The sequence below is a fragment of the Phytophthora cinnamomi genome (genome assembly GCF_018691715.1).
Source record: "Phytophthora cinnamomi strain GKB4 chromosome Unknown Contig107, whole genome shotgun sequence".
NCBI lineage: Eukaryota > Oomycota > Peronosporomycetes > Peronosporales > Peronosporaceae > Phytophthora > Phytophthora cinnamomi.
In genome coordinates this window covers 210,562-228,516 of record NW_027151040.1, presented here as the reverse complement: position 1 = coordinate 228,516, position 17,955 = coordinate 210,562, and the positions used below count along the sequence as shown (strand labels likewise).

Here is a 17,955-nt window from a genome sequence, read left to right as displayed (position 1 = left end):
CGCTTCAATTGGTAAATACTTCTGGCAGAAGAGTTTCTGTTTAGTGACCTACTCCTCCTGGGATCATGTCCTCCCCTGGCTCGATGACGGCGTTCTCGGCAGCTGTGGAAAGCTGCATCTCCTCGGTCAGATGGCTCGTGTGGAAGCTCAGGATCATGAACACCCAGAAATGGATTAGCACGACGTAGCACAGCATCCCCAGGCGCGCGAACGGGGCCTGCAGGAACACCCGCCCGAGGAACAGCAGCCAGCGGTCCAGCACATCTAGAGCCGTCACCACGCGGTGGCTGCGCTCGACCACAGGAGCCACGCGCGAGATCATGTGAACCATGCGATTCGACCGCGACCGCATGCCGCCCCTCCCAGGTTTTCCGATTGGGGTCGCCATTTCCATGTCGTCGATGCCGCCGTTCTGTTCCATCCGAGCAAGCTTCTCCTCGGCGCGCTGGGCACGCAACTGCACATCCTGGAGACGAACGTCCATTGTCGTCACGCGACTGCGCAAGGAGTCGATCGTCTCCTGCTTCTCGATCAACCGGTTCGTCAGACGCTGGATGCGCAGCTCGCCGCTTGCAGCCGCCGCTGCGCTGGTGTGGGAAGCTAGTTGTTTCACCTGCTCTTTCAGCTGTTCATTTTCCAGAACCGTGGCCTCCAGTTGTTTCGAAAAACTTTCCTGGGCGACCTCGAGTGCTTGCTTCAGTCGACGTACTTCTTCTGTCAGTGTAATGATCTCTTGCTTCTGAACCTCATTCTTCCTTGACTCATCGTGCAATGACTTTTTCGTAAGCACCAGTGTCTGCTGCACCCGTCGGTAGTCATCGTTCATGGACGCAAAATTGGTATTCGTGCCAAAATGAGCTGGCCCTGAGCCTGCAAGAGCATTTGCCACCCCTCCAGATGTCGTTTGAGAAGCAGCAGACGCAGCCTCTCTCGCCTTCGCGAGCTCTCGCTCCAGATTCGCCACATTATTCACAAGCTCGGTGTTAGTGCTTTCTAGCTGTGACTGGCGAGAAAACATCGTGTTTTTCGACTCGGCGTACTCGCGCTTCAGGTTGTTCATTGCCGCCAAGGTGTCTTTCAACTCTGAGCGGAGCGACTCGATGAGCTGCTCAGACTCGTTGTTAGCCGACGCGGCGGAAGTCCACAACGTGTCTTTCGACTCGACGGCCTTGGCCAGTTCTGCCTTCAGCGAAGCAATCTCCGTTGTGTACTGCGCTTTTGCTTCGGTTAGCGCGTCTAGGTCGGCTTTCATAGCACGCGCCTGGTTATCTTTCAATTCCAGTGCTTGGATGAAGTTCTGCTCGTCTGAATTCTTGTCCTGTTGCATGACAGACATCTAATAACACAACAATGTAAGTGTCGTGTGGGCCTGAAGTCAAGAGTGCTCATAGCCATTACAGCACACGCACCTCGTGCTGCACTTGTGCGATCTTTTCCTTGCACTCCTGCTCCAGCGCGACCAGTTCCTCCTCGCAAATCTGCATGCTTTTCTGCGTGCTACTCAGCTGCTTCTCCTTCAACCGCAGCTCGTTCTTCACACGTGCCAGTTCCTTGTGCAGTCGAGAGTACTCTTCCGTCGAAGCAGACTGCGACCCACTGCTGCTCAGCGGCGGGTCTCCGCCTCTGCCCGACGACACATTCTCCAGCTGCGTGGAGATAGCACTCACGAAGCCCGCGAGCTTGTTCCCCGATCCCGACAGCGGCGGCGTGCTCTTCGTATAGCCGCTGACGGTCGTCTTCGCCTGGCTGGAACTGCTACTCGACGCTCCGTCCTAGTTATCCGAATGTACCACACTGTCAGTTCACCGCCCCCACTGCCCCACAGAGTCCGCAGCAGCGTACCGTCGACACTGGAGCCTCCTCTATTGGCGAGTTCTCCGGCTCCTCATTTTCCGCTGCGCTGGACGCGTTCCCTTCGGACGACTGACTCATGCGCGCAGTAGAGAGCAGCCCCGCGTCTTCCTCCTCGTCCTCCTCCGTCCCTGGTGCAAGGTGCGAGAGATGGGTGAGCAAGAGAGAGATGAGACACTAGAGACAGGAGGCATACCGGCGAGGGTGAGCGCGGCTTGCTGATCCACGGACTCCAGCAGCGAGCCCGCGAGCTCCAGCGACGAGCTTACCCAGTTCATGCTCGTTCTTGGCTTTTGACGTGGCGTTCTCTTGAGCAAAGTATGCACATAGATGGGACTATACTAAAGCGTATCCATGTCTTATTTGAGGCGCCACCCTCAAACAACGTTAGATTGTTTTTACAAGCTTTTCCCAAAAGGAGCACTGATTTGTAGCTCCGTCCCAAAAGGAGTACCTACGAGCAGCAACCCATCAGCACAGTCCGTCCCAAAAGGAGCACCTACGAGCAGCAACCCACCAGCACACGTGTGTTACACGTGTTCCTAGAGGGCAAAACAATAAGATAGGACGGCCGGTCGAAGTAGAACTTGTTGAAGCCAACATGGTTCTCGATGAACTCAGTAGCGTGGTGACGCCAAACATCTCGCCGGGACTCTCGCAGCCCGACTCAGTGATGATGATGATGTGTGTGTGTGTGTGTGAGGAACGAGCTGATTTTTGCGTGCAAATCCCCCCCCCCGTGTTTTTGATCAATCCGTCGCCTTCGGCCAGGGAAACGCGAACTGCCGTTCACTGAGAAATTGTGTACACTCGTAAAGGTCCGAGTAGACCAGCTTCGCTGCAGAAAAAATATCACCTTCGTTAGAGGTGGCAAAAACGATCGCGATGTCAGCGTACCTCGTGCGCTTGACCACCTTGCATCTCTTGAACGCCTGCTGCATAATTGAGAGGTCCGAGGGCGGCGTGGGCGGTGTTTTAACTAACTGATCGTACAGGTGACAGCACTTACAACTTGCGTAAGTGTAGTGGGCCTACTTTGGCTCACTACTTTAGCTTACACGTCGCGCTACGTGTATGAGGAAGCGTAGGAGTTTATTAATAATTTGAATTAATTATACTTGAGTCCACAAGTATAACATAAATCAAATAAAACACCAAGTAGCTAGTTTAAGGTAAAATGAGAACTGTATTGTTTGTAAATTGATCTTCCTCCTAATTCTGCTAAAACTGTTTATCATCTATGAAAGGGGTTGACAGCGGCTGGCTGTCAGAGCCCCGACAATATGCATGTCTCTGATTGGTAGAAAGATGCTGCTTTCTACCAATAGGATCTTTTGGGTATGTGTGGACCACTCATTGTGGTGGCCCACTTCAATGTATCCATTGGTGTGCCTTACACCAATGTGAGGAAGTATCTAGAACTTTTAACAGATATCTTATCTGTTAAAATCACAAGTGGCTTGTAGCCACTTGTACGTGTAACCCCGTTACCCCCCCCCCCCCCTTAAGGTTAGACGCGCGGGGTCTCCGCACGTCAATCTTTTGGAATTGACCATTCGTCAATTCTCCGCGTTTGGAGAAGAACCCGCGCTCATTCAACGATGAGCGCGCCCCAGAAGAAGAACCCGAAGGCGGTGGGGAGTCATCTCTCCATCGATGACTACTGCGAGCGCCAGAAGGCGAAGTACGGCGACGTCGTCGACTTCGACGACGATGATGAAGACATGGAGGACGAGAAGGACTCGTCCTCAAAGCGCAGAGACTCAGTGTCGAGCGAATCGCTCGACCCCCACGCTAAGAACATTCGCCCGCGTGAAGGGGACGAATCGGACGCTTCGAGTTCGAAGCGTTCGCGAACTGAGAGTGATACCCCACTCGCTTCCGCTGGAGCTCTCAGTTCTCCACGCGCTGCAACTGCAGCGCGCAATCCGTGGATGCCGTCCGCGTTCGAGATCACGGACCGGTATGGGAACTCGGTACCTCCGAATGAGGTGCCGCTGTACGTATGCAGCGCCATCAAAGATGACGCCGTGGCTGCCGAGCTGCATTTTGATGCGGAAACGCATCAAAGGCGCGATTATTACATCGGACTCTTCCATGAGCTCCGATGGTTCCAAAGCAAGAAGACATCTTCTCGCAGCAGAGTGCCCGAGTGGCAGGCAGATCTTTGGGTAGGTGTGGACCACTCATTGTGGTGGCCCACTTCAATGTATCCATTGGTGTGACTTACACCAAGGTGAGGAAGTATCTAGAACTTTTAACAGATATCTTTTCTGTTAAAATCACAAGTGGCTTGTAGCCACTTGTGCGTGTAACCCCGTTACAGTAAGGACCACCAATGCAGCAGCTTGCAACACCCACAAATAAAGATAGGACCATCCACTCAGACCTTGTACAAAAGCGCCCAGTGTTCATGTGGTGACACCTCGAACGGGTGTACGGACATTAACGCAGCATGTACTGCTAACTAAACAGTGAAGACACCTCAATTGGTTATTTGGAGGTCAGCGTTGGAGCGTTAGAGTGTAATGAAGAAGAGAGTAGGTTGAGGAGAAGCCTGCAAAAGGCGAAATGATAAAATTGAGGTGTTTAGCGCCGGAGGGATGACTGGATAGCGAGATATATACTCTTGCTCACTGTACTATAGTAACCTCTACTGAATTAGTTCATGCAGGGCCTGGGATGACTGGTTATCACCTTCTGGGTACAGTGTACCGCAGGTCAGAGAGGCTACTTCAACAGCCTCCCTGCCTCTTTTGATCAATGGTACACAACCTAATACTATTTGGCCTAGCAGGTCAGATGCTACATCGAAAAGCGACCACTCAGTCTCGATTATCTTCCCGGAAGCCTGCGAGCCGCTGACCAGCCTTGACTCGCACAACGTTGCTGTGTGCGACGAAGGTCACTCGTTGGGGACACCATGATCAAGATATGGATAACAGGTGTCACGCGCAGTGCAGCGATCCGGGGCATGCCGCTCGTGAGCTCTTCTCGCTCGTGGGGCAGGAAGCCCAGAAGTGCTGTGGAGTTGAGCGTCGTGCGTCTAGGAGCCCGTGTACTTTGATTCCAAGAAGTACGTCTTCCTTCCTGAGACGGTGACGTAGTTGATGACAATCAGTGTAGTGGGTCTAACTTGACTCACTACTTTAGCTTACACGTTGCGCAACGTGTATGAGGAAGCGTAAGTACTTAGTAATTACTTAGGTTAATTATATTTGAATACACAAATATAAGTTAAGTAAGAAAAGGATTCCAAGTGACTTAGATTAGGTAAAATGAGAACTGTATTGTTTGTAAATTGATCTTCCTCTAAAATCTGCTAAAAACTGTTTATCATCTATGAAAGGGTTGGCAGCGGCTGGCTGTCAGAGCCCCGCTAATATGCATGTCTCTGATTGGTAGAAAGATGCTGCTTTCTACCAATAGGATCTTTTGGGTATGTGTGGACCACTCATTGTGGTGGCCCACTTCAATGTATCCATTGGTGTGCCTTACACCAATGTGAGGAAGTATCTAAAACCTTTAACAGATATCTTATCTGTTAAAATCACAAGTGGCTTGTAGCCACTTGTGCGTGTAACCCCGTTACACCATCCCCCCCTTAAGGTTAGACGCGTGGGGTCCCCGCACGTCAATCTTTTGGAATTGACCATTCGTCAATTCTCCGCGTAAGGAGAAGAAATCCGCGCTCATTCAACGATGAGCGCGCCTCAGAAGAAGTCCACAAAGTCGGTGGGGAGTCATCTCTCCATCGACGACTACTTCGAACGCCAGAAGGCGAAGTACGGCGACGTCGTCGACTTCGACGACGACGATGAAGATATGGAGGGCGAGGAGGACTCGCCCTCAAAGCGTAAAGACTCAGTGTCGAGCGAATCGCTCGACCCTCACGCCAAGAACGTTCGTCCGCGTGAAGGGGACGAATCGGACGCTTCGAGTTCGAAGCGTTCGCGAACTGAGAGTGATACCCCACTCGCTTCCGCTGGGGCTCTCAGTACTCCGCGCGCTGTTGCTACAGCGCGTGATGTCAAAGCTCAAGGCTCTCCGCGCGCGCGCTGCACCTGCAGCGCGGGATCCGTGGATGCCGTCCGCATCCGAGATTGCGGACCGGTTTGGGAACTCGGTACCTCCGAATGAGGTGCCGCTGTACGTATGCAGCGCCATCAAAGATGACGCTGTGGCTGCCGAGCTGCACTTTGATGCGGAAACGCATCAAAGGCGCGATTACTACATCGGACTCTTTCATGAGCTCCGATGGTTTCAAAGCAAGAAGACCTCTTCTCGCAGCAAAGTGCCCGAATGGCAGGCACTTTGTCAAAGCTGGAACGCCTTTGCTGAAAACTTCAACAAGAGGCCGAGTGCTTACCGTGATCGGATTAAGCAAGCGCGTGATCGCTTCGAGACGTACTCGAAGCGTGGAAAGCTGGAGCAACTTCATGTTGCTGCTGAGGAGGCAAATGTGCCGTGCGCTGTGCCCGAGGGCTTTCAGTGCACGAAGTGCTTCCCAGGCGCGGTCCGCTTGAGCGACCGCGACCTGAACGGGTACACGTCGTTTCGTGTGCCCGAGAGTCTCAAAGAGCTCCGTGCTAAGTTCTTAGCACGTGAGGGTTCGGGCGCTAGCGATGATCACAGCGCTCGTGTTGCTTCTGCTGCACCAGCGCGTACTGCTCCTCGTACGCCCTCACCATTTCCGGAACGTCCTCCAGCAAGACGTTCCGCGGCTCCCATGTATCTTGATGAGGAGGAAATCCTCTCCAACGAATACGAAAACGAGCTCCTTGAGGGTTCGTTTTCGGGATACTATGGTCAACAATCCGCTCAACAATCCAGCGGGTTGAGCCGCGGGCGTCACGGATCGGCGGTGGCGGGGGTGGGAACACGCCCCGGGTATGATCAGCCCCGGGCTGATCAGTATGCACCTCTCCACGACCGGGTGACCGCCGTGGAGCGTCTGCAGGGCGCTGAGTTCGCCGCCCTGAAACAGGAGCTGGCGAACCAGAAAGCCCAAGTCGCGGCGGTCTCGCAGACTGCCTCGAATATCCAGGTCGAGCTGGGGACCCAGAGGAAGGGGTTGCTCCAGCGCGTCCGCGCGCTGGAGGAGAGGCTGCTCGTTGCCGAGGCCAAGTCCTCCGCTTCTGCCTCGGCTCCTGCCGAGGCTTCGGGTCAGCCAAGCTAGATGGCTCGTGCTGCAGGTATGGCTTCAGCCGTCCGACATAAAAAGTCGGATGGAGGCGCATGCTAGACGGTATGTCTAGCGTGTATGCGTTGCCGTGTCGTGCCAACACAGTGAACGGCCCGATGAAGCGCGGAGCAAGCTTGCTTGCTCCGAAATCCGAAACTGCATGTCTAGGCAGGTTTTGTGTAGCTAACAAAACTAATGAACCAACTTTAAATTCATTTGTGTTGCCTCTGCCCGCATTGTCTGCGTTCAGCTTCTGTTGATCAACAGAAGCTGCTATTGTGTCTTGGACAAACCGAATTACGGCTTGTCTTTTGGTGATGAAACTGATTGCATCCGAGCTGAAGTCATTCAGCTCGCTCTCCGCTAGAGGCCCGGCCTCTGCGTGGTTCTTTGCGGTGTCTGCGCCCTGCGCAGACCCGTGGTCCATGTTACTTGTGGAGTTTGTGTCCTGTACAGACTCGTTCTCCTTGTTCTGGGTGTCTGCGCCCTGCACCGACCCTTGGTTTTTCCTGCCAAGGTCTGCGCCCTGCGCAGCCCATTGTCTTCATTCTAGCTCGCCTGCTTCGAACGAGACGCTGTTTGTCCTCTTGTTGTTGCAGCTGACACTGTGTATGTGTCAGCGGTTTTCTGCGGCTGTTGGGTGTAATCGTAGATCCTCCCCCATTTAAAGTGGGAGCCATTCCCTCCGATTAAGCTCGGCAGGGGTGGATGCCGCATGGCATTCACGTAGAACGGTGTATGCCCGGTCGAGGCATGCACTGAGTTATTGATGGCAAACTCTGCCATCGATAAACACTCGCTCCAGTATTGGAACGAGTGAGCGTAGCTCTTCAAAATATCGACGAGCACGCGATTCACGCGCTCGGTTTGACTGTCCGTCTGCGGATGATCCGCAGTCGACATTGAAAGCTGGCTCCCAAGAAGTGTAAACACTGCTTGCCACAGATGCGCTGTGAAGCGCGGGTCTCTGTCCGACACGATATCGGACGGCATGCCATGGTGTTTGAACACCATGTCAACGAGCAGACGGGCCGTCTGCTTCGCGGTCACCTCTGCTGGCACCGCAGCAAGATGTACCATCTTGCTGAAGCGGTCTACAAAGACCACAACACCGGTGTTCCCTCCGCTATCCGGGGGAAGACCAAAGATGAAGTCCAAAGACATGGACTTCCAACACTCCGACGGAGTCGGTAGTGATTGCAGTGGAGCCTGCGCGAATGGCGCAGGCTTTACGCGTTGGCATACCTCGCAAGCACGGATGTACTTGCGCACCCACTTATACTGGTGGTGCCAGTAGAAGTCGCGCGTGAGAAGGACGTAAGTCTTCTCACGTCCGAGATGTCCCGCAGTCGGGGCATCATGATACTCGTACATGATCCTGAGTCGCAGGTCATGATCATTCGGCACGACAACGCGATCCGCGTTGTCGTCGACTGCATTGTAAAACAGTATTCCGTCGTGCACACGAAAGCGGTGTGCACGCGCTCGAAGGTGCTTGGGCAGCTTCTGGCGGGACTCGTCAGAAGGCGCTGTGCCATAGGCCAACAAGAGCTTCGCGTCCGCGTCGTGCGCGTACGCGGCCTTCACATCGTCCAACAGAGACGATGTGGGTTTTCTCGATCGCATGATGTCAATGGCATTGACGTCAGCAGTTTCTGCGTAGTCCGGTCGACGTGATAACGCGTCGGCCACTACATTCAATCTTCCGGGTTTGTATTCGACCCGGAAGTTATACTCCGCAAAGAATGAGAGCCATCTCGCCATTCTTTGTGAAATGTGTGGTGACTTCACTGCGGTACGCAGTGAAGCATGGTCGGTGTAGACCACAAACGATCTACTTCCAAGCAAATACACTCGGAACTTTGCGAGTGCGTACTTCATGGCAAGGAGTTCCTTGTCATGCACCGGATAGTTGCGCTCAGCTGGCTTCAGCTGACGCGATTGGTAGTAGACGACACGATCACGGCCCTCGTGATCGTGCTGCATCAACGCGCATCCGATCGCGAAGTCGGATGCGTCACATACGACGTGAAATGGGCGATCTTGGTCAGCCACTGCCAAGATCGATGCAGTCAAGCCCCGCTTGACTGCATCGAATGCCTTTTGGCAATCGGTTGTCCAATTCCACACAGCTTCCTTCTTAAGAAGCTGTGACAGCGGGCGGATCTTGCCCGCGTAATCCTCCACGTACTTGCACAAGTATGTGGCCAAGCCAAGGAACTGCCTCAGTTCCTTGACACTTGAAGGCGTTGGCCATTCATTGATCACTCTGACCTTTTCCGGGTCAGGGCGAACACCGTTTTTCCCTACGAGACACCCGAGGACGGGTATCTGGTTCGCCCCGAAGATGCACTTCTTCAGGTTCGCGTAGAGCTTATGCTTTCACATAAGTTCAAGTAGCTTCCGGAGATGCACCCTGTGCATCTCTACGTCGGTCTTCCCGTCCACATCTCGGCTGTGGATGAACACGTCATCGAAGTAGCTCGGTGCGAAGTCGCGCACTGAGCGCAACAAGTGCGTCACGCACCTGTTGACGGTCGCAGGGGCGTTCTTACGCCCCTGTGACATTACTAGCCACTCCCAGAGCATGCCGCTTGGCGTGCTCACGGCCGTGAGGGGGATATCGCTCTCACGCATTAGGATTTGGTAAAATCCATCTCGCAAGTCGAGAGCACTGTAAACGGTGCTCCCGGCCATCGAATCGATGATAACATCTTTTCGCGGTATCGGCGTCTGCGCCGGTACCGTCGCATCGTTCAGCTTGTTATACGCATGAACGATGCGCCATCCGCCCTGTGGCTTTTTGACACAGAACGTCGGAGCACTGTGCGGGGACTTTGATTCCCGCACTTGTCCTGCTTTGCGACGACTTTCAAAGAAGTCGTCGATCGCTTTTACTTGCTCTCGCGGCAGTGGCCACTGCCGCGTGACACAGTACTTCGTGCCCGGCACGAGATCAATCTCGTGCTGAATACCCTTATCCTGCGGAAGCTCCGCAGGAATCTCTTCCGGGAGTACGTCTTTGTACTCCCTCAACAATTCGTAATAGGGACTACTCGACTTTAACGAGTCCCAACCTTGATCCTCGAAGCGCTCTCGCTTCGTCTTCGAACTGAGAGTGTCTTCACTCGCAGTGGTACTTCCCATGAAGAGCTGCCTCAGCCCTTCGTTCTCGCTCTCCGTTCTTTCGCTGTCCGAAAGAACGCAGACTTGCTCGATGCGTCCATCGTGCATGTCGCGAATGAAGCGCTTCCAGCTCATGGCTGGAAGCGAAGTCAACTCCGACGCCGTCGTCGGAGGACTAGCGAGTTCCATGTCACGATATTGGAATCCAGTATCGGTGCGCGTCAAGACGCTTAGCGTCTTGACATTCGGCGTCACCGCCTCTGTCTGCCCGGCAGGCAGTTCTTGTAGCGTCTCGGTCCCGGACCGAGACTTGCGCAGCGTTCTTCGCGTGCGCCGTCTTCTTGTTGTGCGGAGCCCGGCTCCGCACGGTGTTTCTTCTGGTCCAGACCCGGCCATGGGCGGTTGTTCGCCGGCGGACCCTGTCCGCGGGCACGTGGTATCAAGCCCGGCTTGACCGCATTTTCCTTCGTGCAGCCCGGCTGCACGGAAATGTGTTCCTTCGCCGGCAGACCCTGTCTGCGGGCGCGCGATATCAAGCCCGGCTTGATCGCATGGCGCTTCGTCGTACAGCCCGGCTGCACGACAGCATGCAAATTGCGTCAGTACGGGACGTTTGCAACCGTCCGTACTGTTTGCAGCGTCAACTCCCGGAGTTGACACGCCTTCGTCACCTCGACGCCAGTTATTGGCGGAGCCCCTCATCACCGAGGTTGCGTCGACTCCCGGAGTCGACGCGTCGTCGTCAACCCGACCTCTTCGGATCAGGGATTGTCCCATGCGTACTTGAACACGAGTGTTGGTTCCCGGAACCGACACATCCTCATCTCCCGACGTCGGCAGCACCGCCGACGTGGATCCCACTTGTGCGCATCCTCGCGCACCCCTTGGGCACTCCGGGACAGCAGCATTAAGCGCTGTCTCGACTGGTGAGTCGCGCGCACCTGTTGGTGCGTGCGCTGCGGTAACAGGGCCATCGCTGTCTGTTCCGCAGTCGCGACCGAAGCGCACGAGCGTGCGCTTCTTCCAATCAATTTCCGGATCATGCCGTGGCTTGCACGGCATGCCCATTATCACGTCGAACTTATCGTCCAGGTCCAGGACGATAAAGTGTTCGACAAACACCCGTTGTTTGTACGAGAAGCGCACGTTCACGACGCGCTTCTCGGTCTTCACGATGGCACCTGTTGCCAATCCAACTCCCAGAAGACTTCGAGGTACCTTTACCTCCTCGAAGTCAAGACACGGTAAACTCCGCAGTCGAACAAAGTTGTTCGACGCGCCCGAATCTACCAAAGCGCGAAGAGAGTCGCTCGCTCTCTTCGATGTTACCTTCAAGATGACTAGGTTCGGCCTGTCATCTTGCTTCTTACAGCGAGATCTGGTCTCACTGGGGCTGCAGTCCTCAGTGTCGCGTGCCCGATGTCGGCACGCGTGACTGCATTACCAGTAGGGCGCCCCGCGCCTACTGGATGTTCGCGTTTTTTGTTTGTTCGCGGCGATGCCCGGCATCGCCACGACGGCCACCATTGTAGTGCACGGGCGCCGTGCACTCTCTGGCAAAGTGACCGATCCTTCCGCAACGGAAGCATCGCACATTACTTCCGTGCTGCTGGTGACTAGCAGCCGTTGCATTCGAGAGGTCCATTGGTTCCGGACCTCTCGTGCTCACTACCAGGCGCGGTTGCGGCCTCGGCACGTTCGCATGCAGCTTAGTCTGCCGCAGGCTAAATTCTTCTTGCATTGCGAAAGTAATCGCAGCTTCGATAGTACTCGGGTACTCTCGGAAGAGGTAGGTCTTCACAGGCCCATCTCTCAGTCCCTTCATGAACGTGACGACTTTAGTCGCCTCGTCTATCGGATTGGTCACGATGTTCGAGACCAAGTACCGTGCACGCTGTGCGTAAGCATGGACGTCATGCTTACCCTGCTGCAGGTCGAGGAATTCCGCCCTCGACCGGAACTCATTTTGCGGGGGCTCAAACGCTTGTCTGAGCTCCTCTTTGAATACTTCGTACGTGCTGAAGCACGTAGGATCGGAGAGTCGGCGTCCGTACGTCCAACTCCTCGCTCGTCCGCCAAGGCAGTACATGGCGAACGCGACCTTCGACAGCGGGTCGACGATGCGTCGAGCCGCTATGGCTGTGTCGAGCTCGACAAGCCACCGGAGGAGAGGCTCGCCCTCTCTTCCCACGTAATTGCTTACGCACAATTTCAATGATTGAGCACGCGGTGTCGTCCCTGACGACGCCGTCACTGAGGAAGCAGCATCACGCTGCTCCTTCATGATGAACCCCAGAGTGTAACGGGGTTACACGTACAAGTGGCTGCAAGCCACTTATGTTCGTTTTGATACTCACATTGGTGTAAGACACACCGATGGATACATCGAAGTGAGGATCGGTGTCGTACTGACAGCCACTGTCATAGATGATAAACAGTTTTAGCGAGGCTAACTTATATTTGTGTATTCAAATATAATTAACCTAAGTACTTACGCTTCCTCATACACGTTGCGCAACGTGTAAGCTAAAGTAGTGAGTCAAGTTAGACCCACTACACAGAGCAACACCATGTTGCTCCGTCGGCGATAGCGTACGCAGCATCGTAGCTATTGCCGCTTCTCCAATGACTGTTGACAGTCGTTGGAGGGCTTCCCACTCTGGGTCGGACAGGTGGGGGCAGTCAGCGCGTGCAACATGCGTTGCAGGCGTGTTGGAGCTCTCCATGGGCACCTCCGCGCTCATGTGGTTCTCGGCTCCGCGTTCGTACACCTCGTACGAACGTCACGTAGTCGGTCGTTGGACGGACTACAAAGTGCTACCAGGTGTAGTGGGCCTACTTTGGCTCACTACTTTAGCTTACACGTCGCGCTACGTGTATGAGGAAGCGTAGGAGTTTACTTAAGTAATTTGAATTAATTATACTTGAAGTACACAAAGTATAATAAGTCAAATAAAAGGATTCCAAGTAGACTAGTTTAGGTAAAATGAGAACTGTATTGTTTGTAAATTGACCTTCCTCTAAAATCTGCTAAAAACTGTTTATCATCTATGAAGGGGTTGGCAGCGGCTGGCTGTCAGAACCCCGCTAATATGCATGTCTCTGATTGGTAGAAAGATGCTGCTTTCTACCAATAGGATCTTTGGGTAGGTGTGGACCACTCATTGTGGTGGCCCACTTCAATGTATCCATTGGTGAGAGTACAGTAAGGGCCACCAATACAGCAGCTTGCAACACCCACAAATAAAGATAGGACCATCTACGCAGACCTTGTACAAAAGCGCCCAGTGTTCATGTGGTGACACCTCGAACGGGTGTACGGACGTTAACGCAGCATGTACTGCTAACTAAACAGTGAAGACACCTCAATTGGTTATTTGGAGGTTAGCGTTGGAGCGTTAGAGTGTAAAGAAGAAGAGAGTAGGTTGAGGAGAAGCCAGCAAAAGGCGAAATGATAAAATTGAGGTGTTTAGCGCTGGAGGGATGACTAGATAGCGAGATATATACTCTTGCTCACTGTACTATAGTAACCTCTACTGAATTAGCTTATGCAGGGCCTGGGATGACTGGTTATCACCTTCTGGGTACAGTGTACCGCAGGTCAGAGAGGCTACTTCAACAGCCTCCCTGCCTCTTTTGATCAATGGTACACAACCTGATACTATTTGGTCTAGCAGGTCAGATGCTACATCGAGAAGCGACCACTCAGTCTCGATTATCTTCTCGGAAGCCTGCGAGCCGCTGACCAGCCTTGGCTCGTACAGCCTTGCGCGTGTGCGACGAAGGTCACTCGTTGGGCACGCCATGATCAAGATATGGATAACAGGTGTCACGCGCAGTGCAGCGATCCGGGGCATGCCGCCCGTGACCTCTTCTCGCTCGTGGGGCAGGAAGCCCCGAAGTGCTGTGGAGTTGAGCGTCGTGCGTCTAGGAGCCCGTGTACTTTGATTCCAAGAAGTACGTCTTCCTTCCTGAGACGGTGACGTAGTTGATGACAATCAGCCCGTTGATGCCGTCCAGTCGTCGGTGACTATAGTCACGACGTGATCTTCCGGCTCAACGTGCATCTCTAGCAGCGACTTGGAGTAGGTTCCATCCAGTAAGATCGTCGCAAGCTGAAAACTGCTCGGCAGTTTGGTGCCAGGTTCCAACTGTTGCAGGGCCTTTAGCAGCGCACTATGCTCTACCTTGTAGAAGGCCATTCCCGTAGAGAAAATCCACTGAGTAAAACACGCATGAAACTCTTTCAGCTCACCGGGTGGCAATGCACGCTTGAACGCGTCTGTGATCATCGGTTGCACAGGAGGCTCGACACATTTCTCGTACACGTAGCGTCGGACGCGGGCGGCATGGTTGTTGCCTTGGGTGTGACTTAGCTGACCACAGCGCAGACACCACCCCGTGTTGTCTGCGTCGACGCCAACCAGCTTCCACACAGCATCTTTTTGCCGACCTCCGCGTGCTGGGCCCAGTTCTGTGAATTGAGCACGAGGAGGCGGGGTGATATATACAGGCTCGATCAGACGGGGCTCTATGACACATGGGTACAAAGGGGGCGATGCCGCCGGATGTCACCGCGACTGAGTGCGCGGGGGGGGGGGGGCAATTGGGCGTGTCATGACGAAGGTTGGTGCAGGCGATGTAAAATGTGCATGTGAATGTTGATGAGGATCATAAGCTGCCTGCTATCCATCCATGAACGAAAGTCCCCAGAATCACAGCGTTAGGATGGCTGGCGCTGGTGCTGCGCCAAGAGTTCAATGAATTGAGCTATGAATTGTGGACTGAATCGTAAATCGGAAAATGAATTGCATAGAGGGATTATCGGTCGGGACAGAGTAACCCATTACGCTAGTGAAAGGGTTAACCCTTTCACTACCAGAGCTTCTAACAGGCCCGCTGCAGACCTGTTACTAGACCAATGAGAGCGCGCCCCTACTGATTATTTGATCTATCAGGCAGCTGTTGGTGGAAACGTGGCGTTCCCAGTGTGCATCACGGTACTACCCATCAGTTTGAAATTTCGAAACAGAGCGCATGGCGCACAGCGATTCCTCCCCACCAGTGTGCAGTTCATGTGGCGACGCGCCCTGCGAGTGGCAGGAGTACAGCAAGGAAATCATCGGCAACAGGCTCCGAATGCTGACGTCTATGCACAAGAGGCGCACTCCACGGCGCATCAAGCGCTCTCTCCTGCATCTCTGTTTCTACCTGAAACATGGATTACTTTGCAAGACCATGGAGGTTGCTGCTCCGCGCTGTGTGGAGAAGCAGATTGACAACCTGAATGGCACCATTAGGTACTGTATTAATTCGGTTATCGTGTAGCTAAGGAAGCTCTAGCTGATCGATATATGTAATCGTCTTGTTCTTCTTCAGTCGCGTCTGTGCGGCGTCTCCAGATGCCGCGGTGCACACGGCATCCAGCGCAGAGCGGACAGTGAGGGAGGTGGACGTCAGCGTGTTTCGATAGTTAAACACAGCGAAGCAGGGAATGTGGAACCCACGGTGACAGCCAGTACAACCAAATAGCGCCTTCTTTGAGAAGCCTCTTAGCGAGCACAAGTAACAGGTAAGTTTGCCTGATGACTCCTTCCTCGAGTTTGGCGTAAGAGCATGCAAGTTGTCATCGGCTCCTAATACTTGATTCAGTGGCTCAACTGGTGCAGGTTGCTGTCGGCGTGATTTCTCTAATCGGGCTCGCTGGACGCCAGTCAACTTCTCTGCAACACGCCTCTTGAATTCACGCAGTGTGACGTGTGGAAAGTCCGGCCCAGAAATCTTTTGGAACAGCGCAAAAGCGTTTAGAAGTGCTAAATCGACAGCCCATGTAAGGATACCCATCGACAAGCGCTTTTCTTTTCGTCGGAATGGGTTGGTACTTCTCAACTGATCCACTCTATCTACACCGTTCATGAACATGTTGTAGGCCACGATAGGGGCAGGTACTTGGAACGTCTGTCGGTGCAATACTTGGTCTCCCGTCCAGCGACGCAGCGGGGCAAGGTCACGACACAACATAATAACTTCTGGAGAATCACCGCGGAGGATGCGCTGTAACGGTGTGCCAGCAAGATCGTTCGTATAGAAAATGACCGTACGTTTGTCGCGGAATACTACGTATCCAGCATTGGTCGCTATTGTACTCGGTGGGACATAAGCTGTTTGAAGGTGAGGAGGTAGCTTTTTCTGAGCACGTTTGTGAGCATCCTGTAGTTTTTCCCAGCCTGTCGGTACATCGATAGCTGCAACTAGTTCCCATGACCCGCGCGGAGAAGCGTCCATTCGAGCTTTAGCTGCATCTAGTTCGGGGCTAATGCACTTACCCTGTAGTGATATTCTCACGGTTCCTAGCATTTTCATCTCGTCGTCTATAAATGCAAGTATCGTCTTGGCAAAGTTGTGTCTAGTATAGAAATTATCACACTGACGAGTTCTCAATATCGGCGTGCGCAGCGCAGGAAAGACTTGAGGTATAAAGGGGAGACGGCGGGGTACCAAATGTTACTAATTAACCATTTGGCACAATTAGCACTTTACACGGGAGTGGCCACACAAATAAGGCAAAACAGGGCATTTAGAGCCCGAATTAGCTAAAACCGAGACCACCACTGGATTCCTCGGACGATTTCGGGCTAGGCTCACCAATCAAAAATATCGATTTTGCCTTCTCGGACCGAGATATTTTTTTTCGTCGGCCGATTTCTCCGAAACAGCTAAATGGATTTCTTTGTTTTAAGGGCTCTCTGGAAAGACAAGATAAAGGGCTTTACAACGGTGTGCCCAAACCCACTTTTAATTAATGGTTGATTAGTAACCTTTTGTTTGACGCCGTCTCAAATGGCCTGGCCCCGGAGCGTGCCTTTGTGCGTATGGTGTTGGCACAGCAATGGCAGCAAACTTCTGTTGCACTTGGGCGAGCAAACGTCTGCTGTGCCACAGTGGATCCTGCTCTCGGCGCTGGACGGGCATGCTTCCTGGTGCGTGCACCTGGAAGCGGGCTCGAATACTTTCAAAGCGGTTTCGAGCCATAGTTTTCGTAAAGTCTGCTTGGCCTAGGAAAAGCTTTTGAGACCAAAGGTCTTTGATCTCAGTTAGTGGTACAATACTCATCGCAATTTCTAAGCCTATGTAAGCATCGATCTCGAACGACGTAGCCTCATCCTTGCCCTTCTCTTTGAGCATCGTGTTTGTCCAACTCTGCAAGGAGTCACGAAATTCACGGGTGAAAAAGAGAAAGAACTCGAACTAGGTTGCCGGATGTGAAGCCCGCTCTCACGAATAATTCCATCCACATAGGCGTTTCCGGCCAGCTTGCACTGAGCTGCCGGAATCGCTGGAACAATCACCGATGCGGCTTTACTGTCGGACTCTATAGACTCCTCTTCCTCTGCAATTGCTGGTCCGCCCTCTCCACTCCTGTCAAGAATCCTCGAACTGCCACTCTGCAGAGCCGTCCTCGTAGTTTAGTAGCTCGTGTAATTCACGGGTGAAGCTAATGCGCTCAGCGCCAAACTATTTTGGTATTCACGGTACTACCAAAAGTAGAGGTCCTCAGCGGACCTGTTAGTCTTGCTGATCCCTACACCAAATCCACGATTGCCGAGATTCTACCAATCAACGACGCGCACCAACCGAGTTACAGGACCGCTGCGGACCTACAAGCCTGCTCGATTTGCCTGGTAGTGAAAGAGTTAACCAGCCACCCCCACTTTTGTACTCATCCATCGCCCTTGGAAAACACGGGTTTCCTGAACCGTGCGGTTGACCCCGACCCTGGGCAGCATAGTGCA

General features: G+C 53.4%; 2 protein-coding genes across 2 annotated transcripts; one reads left to right on the top strand and one right to left on the bottom strand.

The window, feature by feature from the left end:
- Positions 1-40: 40 nt before the first annotated feature.
- On the bottom strand, positions 41-2,129 carry IUM83_17301 (Golgin subfamily A member 5; the record flags this gene model as incomplete). Its single annotated transcript, XM_067942243.1, has 4 exons — positions 41-1,336; positions 1,410-1,772; positions 1,843-1,982; positions 2,048-2,129. The coding sequence occupies 4 exons, from the start codon at positions 2,127-2,129 to the stop codon at positions 41-43; spliced, it is 1,881 nt and encodes a 626-aa protein (XP_067782345.1).
- Positions 2,130-15,199: 13,070 nt separating this feature from the next.
- Positions 15,200-15,635, top strand: IUM83_17300 (uncharacterized protein; the record flags this gene model as incomplete). Its single annotated transcript, XM_067942242.1, has 2 exons — positions 15,200-15,462; positions 15,542-15,635. The coding sequence occupies 2 exons, from the start codon at positions 15,200-15,202 to the stop codon at positions 15,633-15,635; spliced, it is 357 nt and encodes a 118-aa protein (XP_067782346.1).
- Between the last annotated feature and the right edge of the window lie 2,320 nt (positions 15,636-17,955).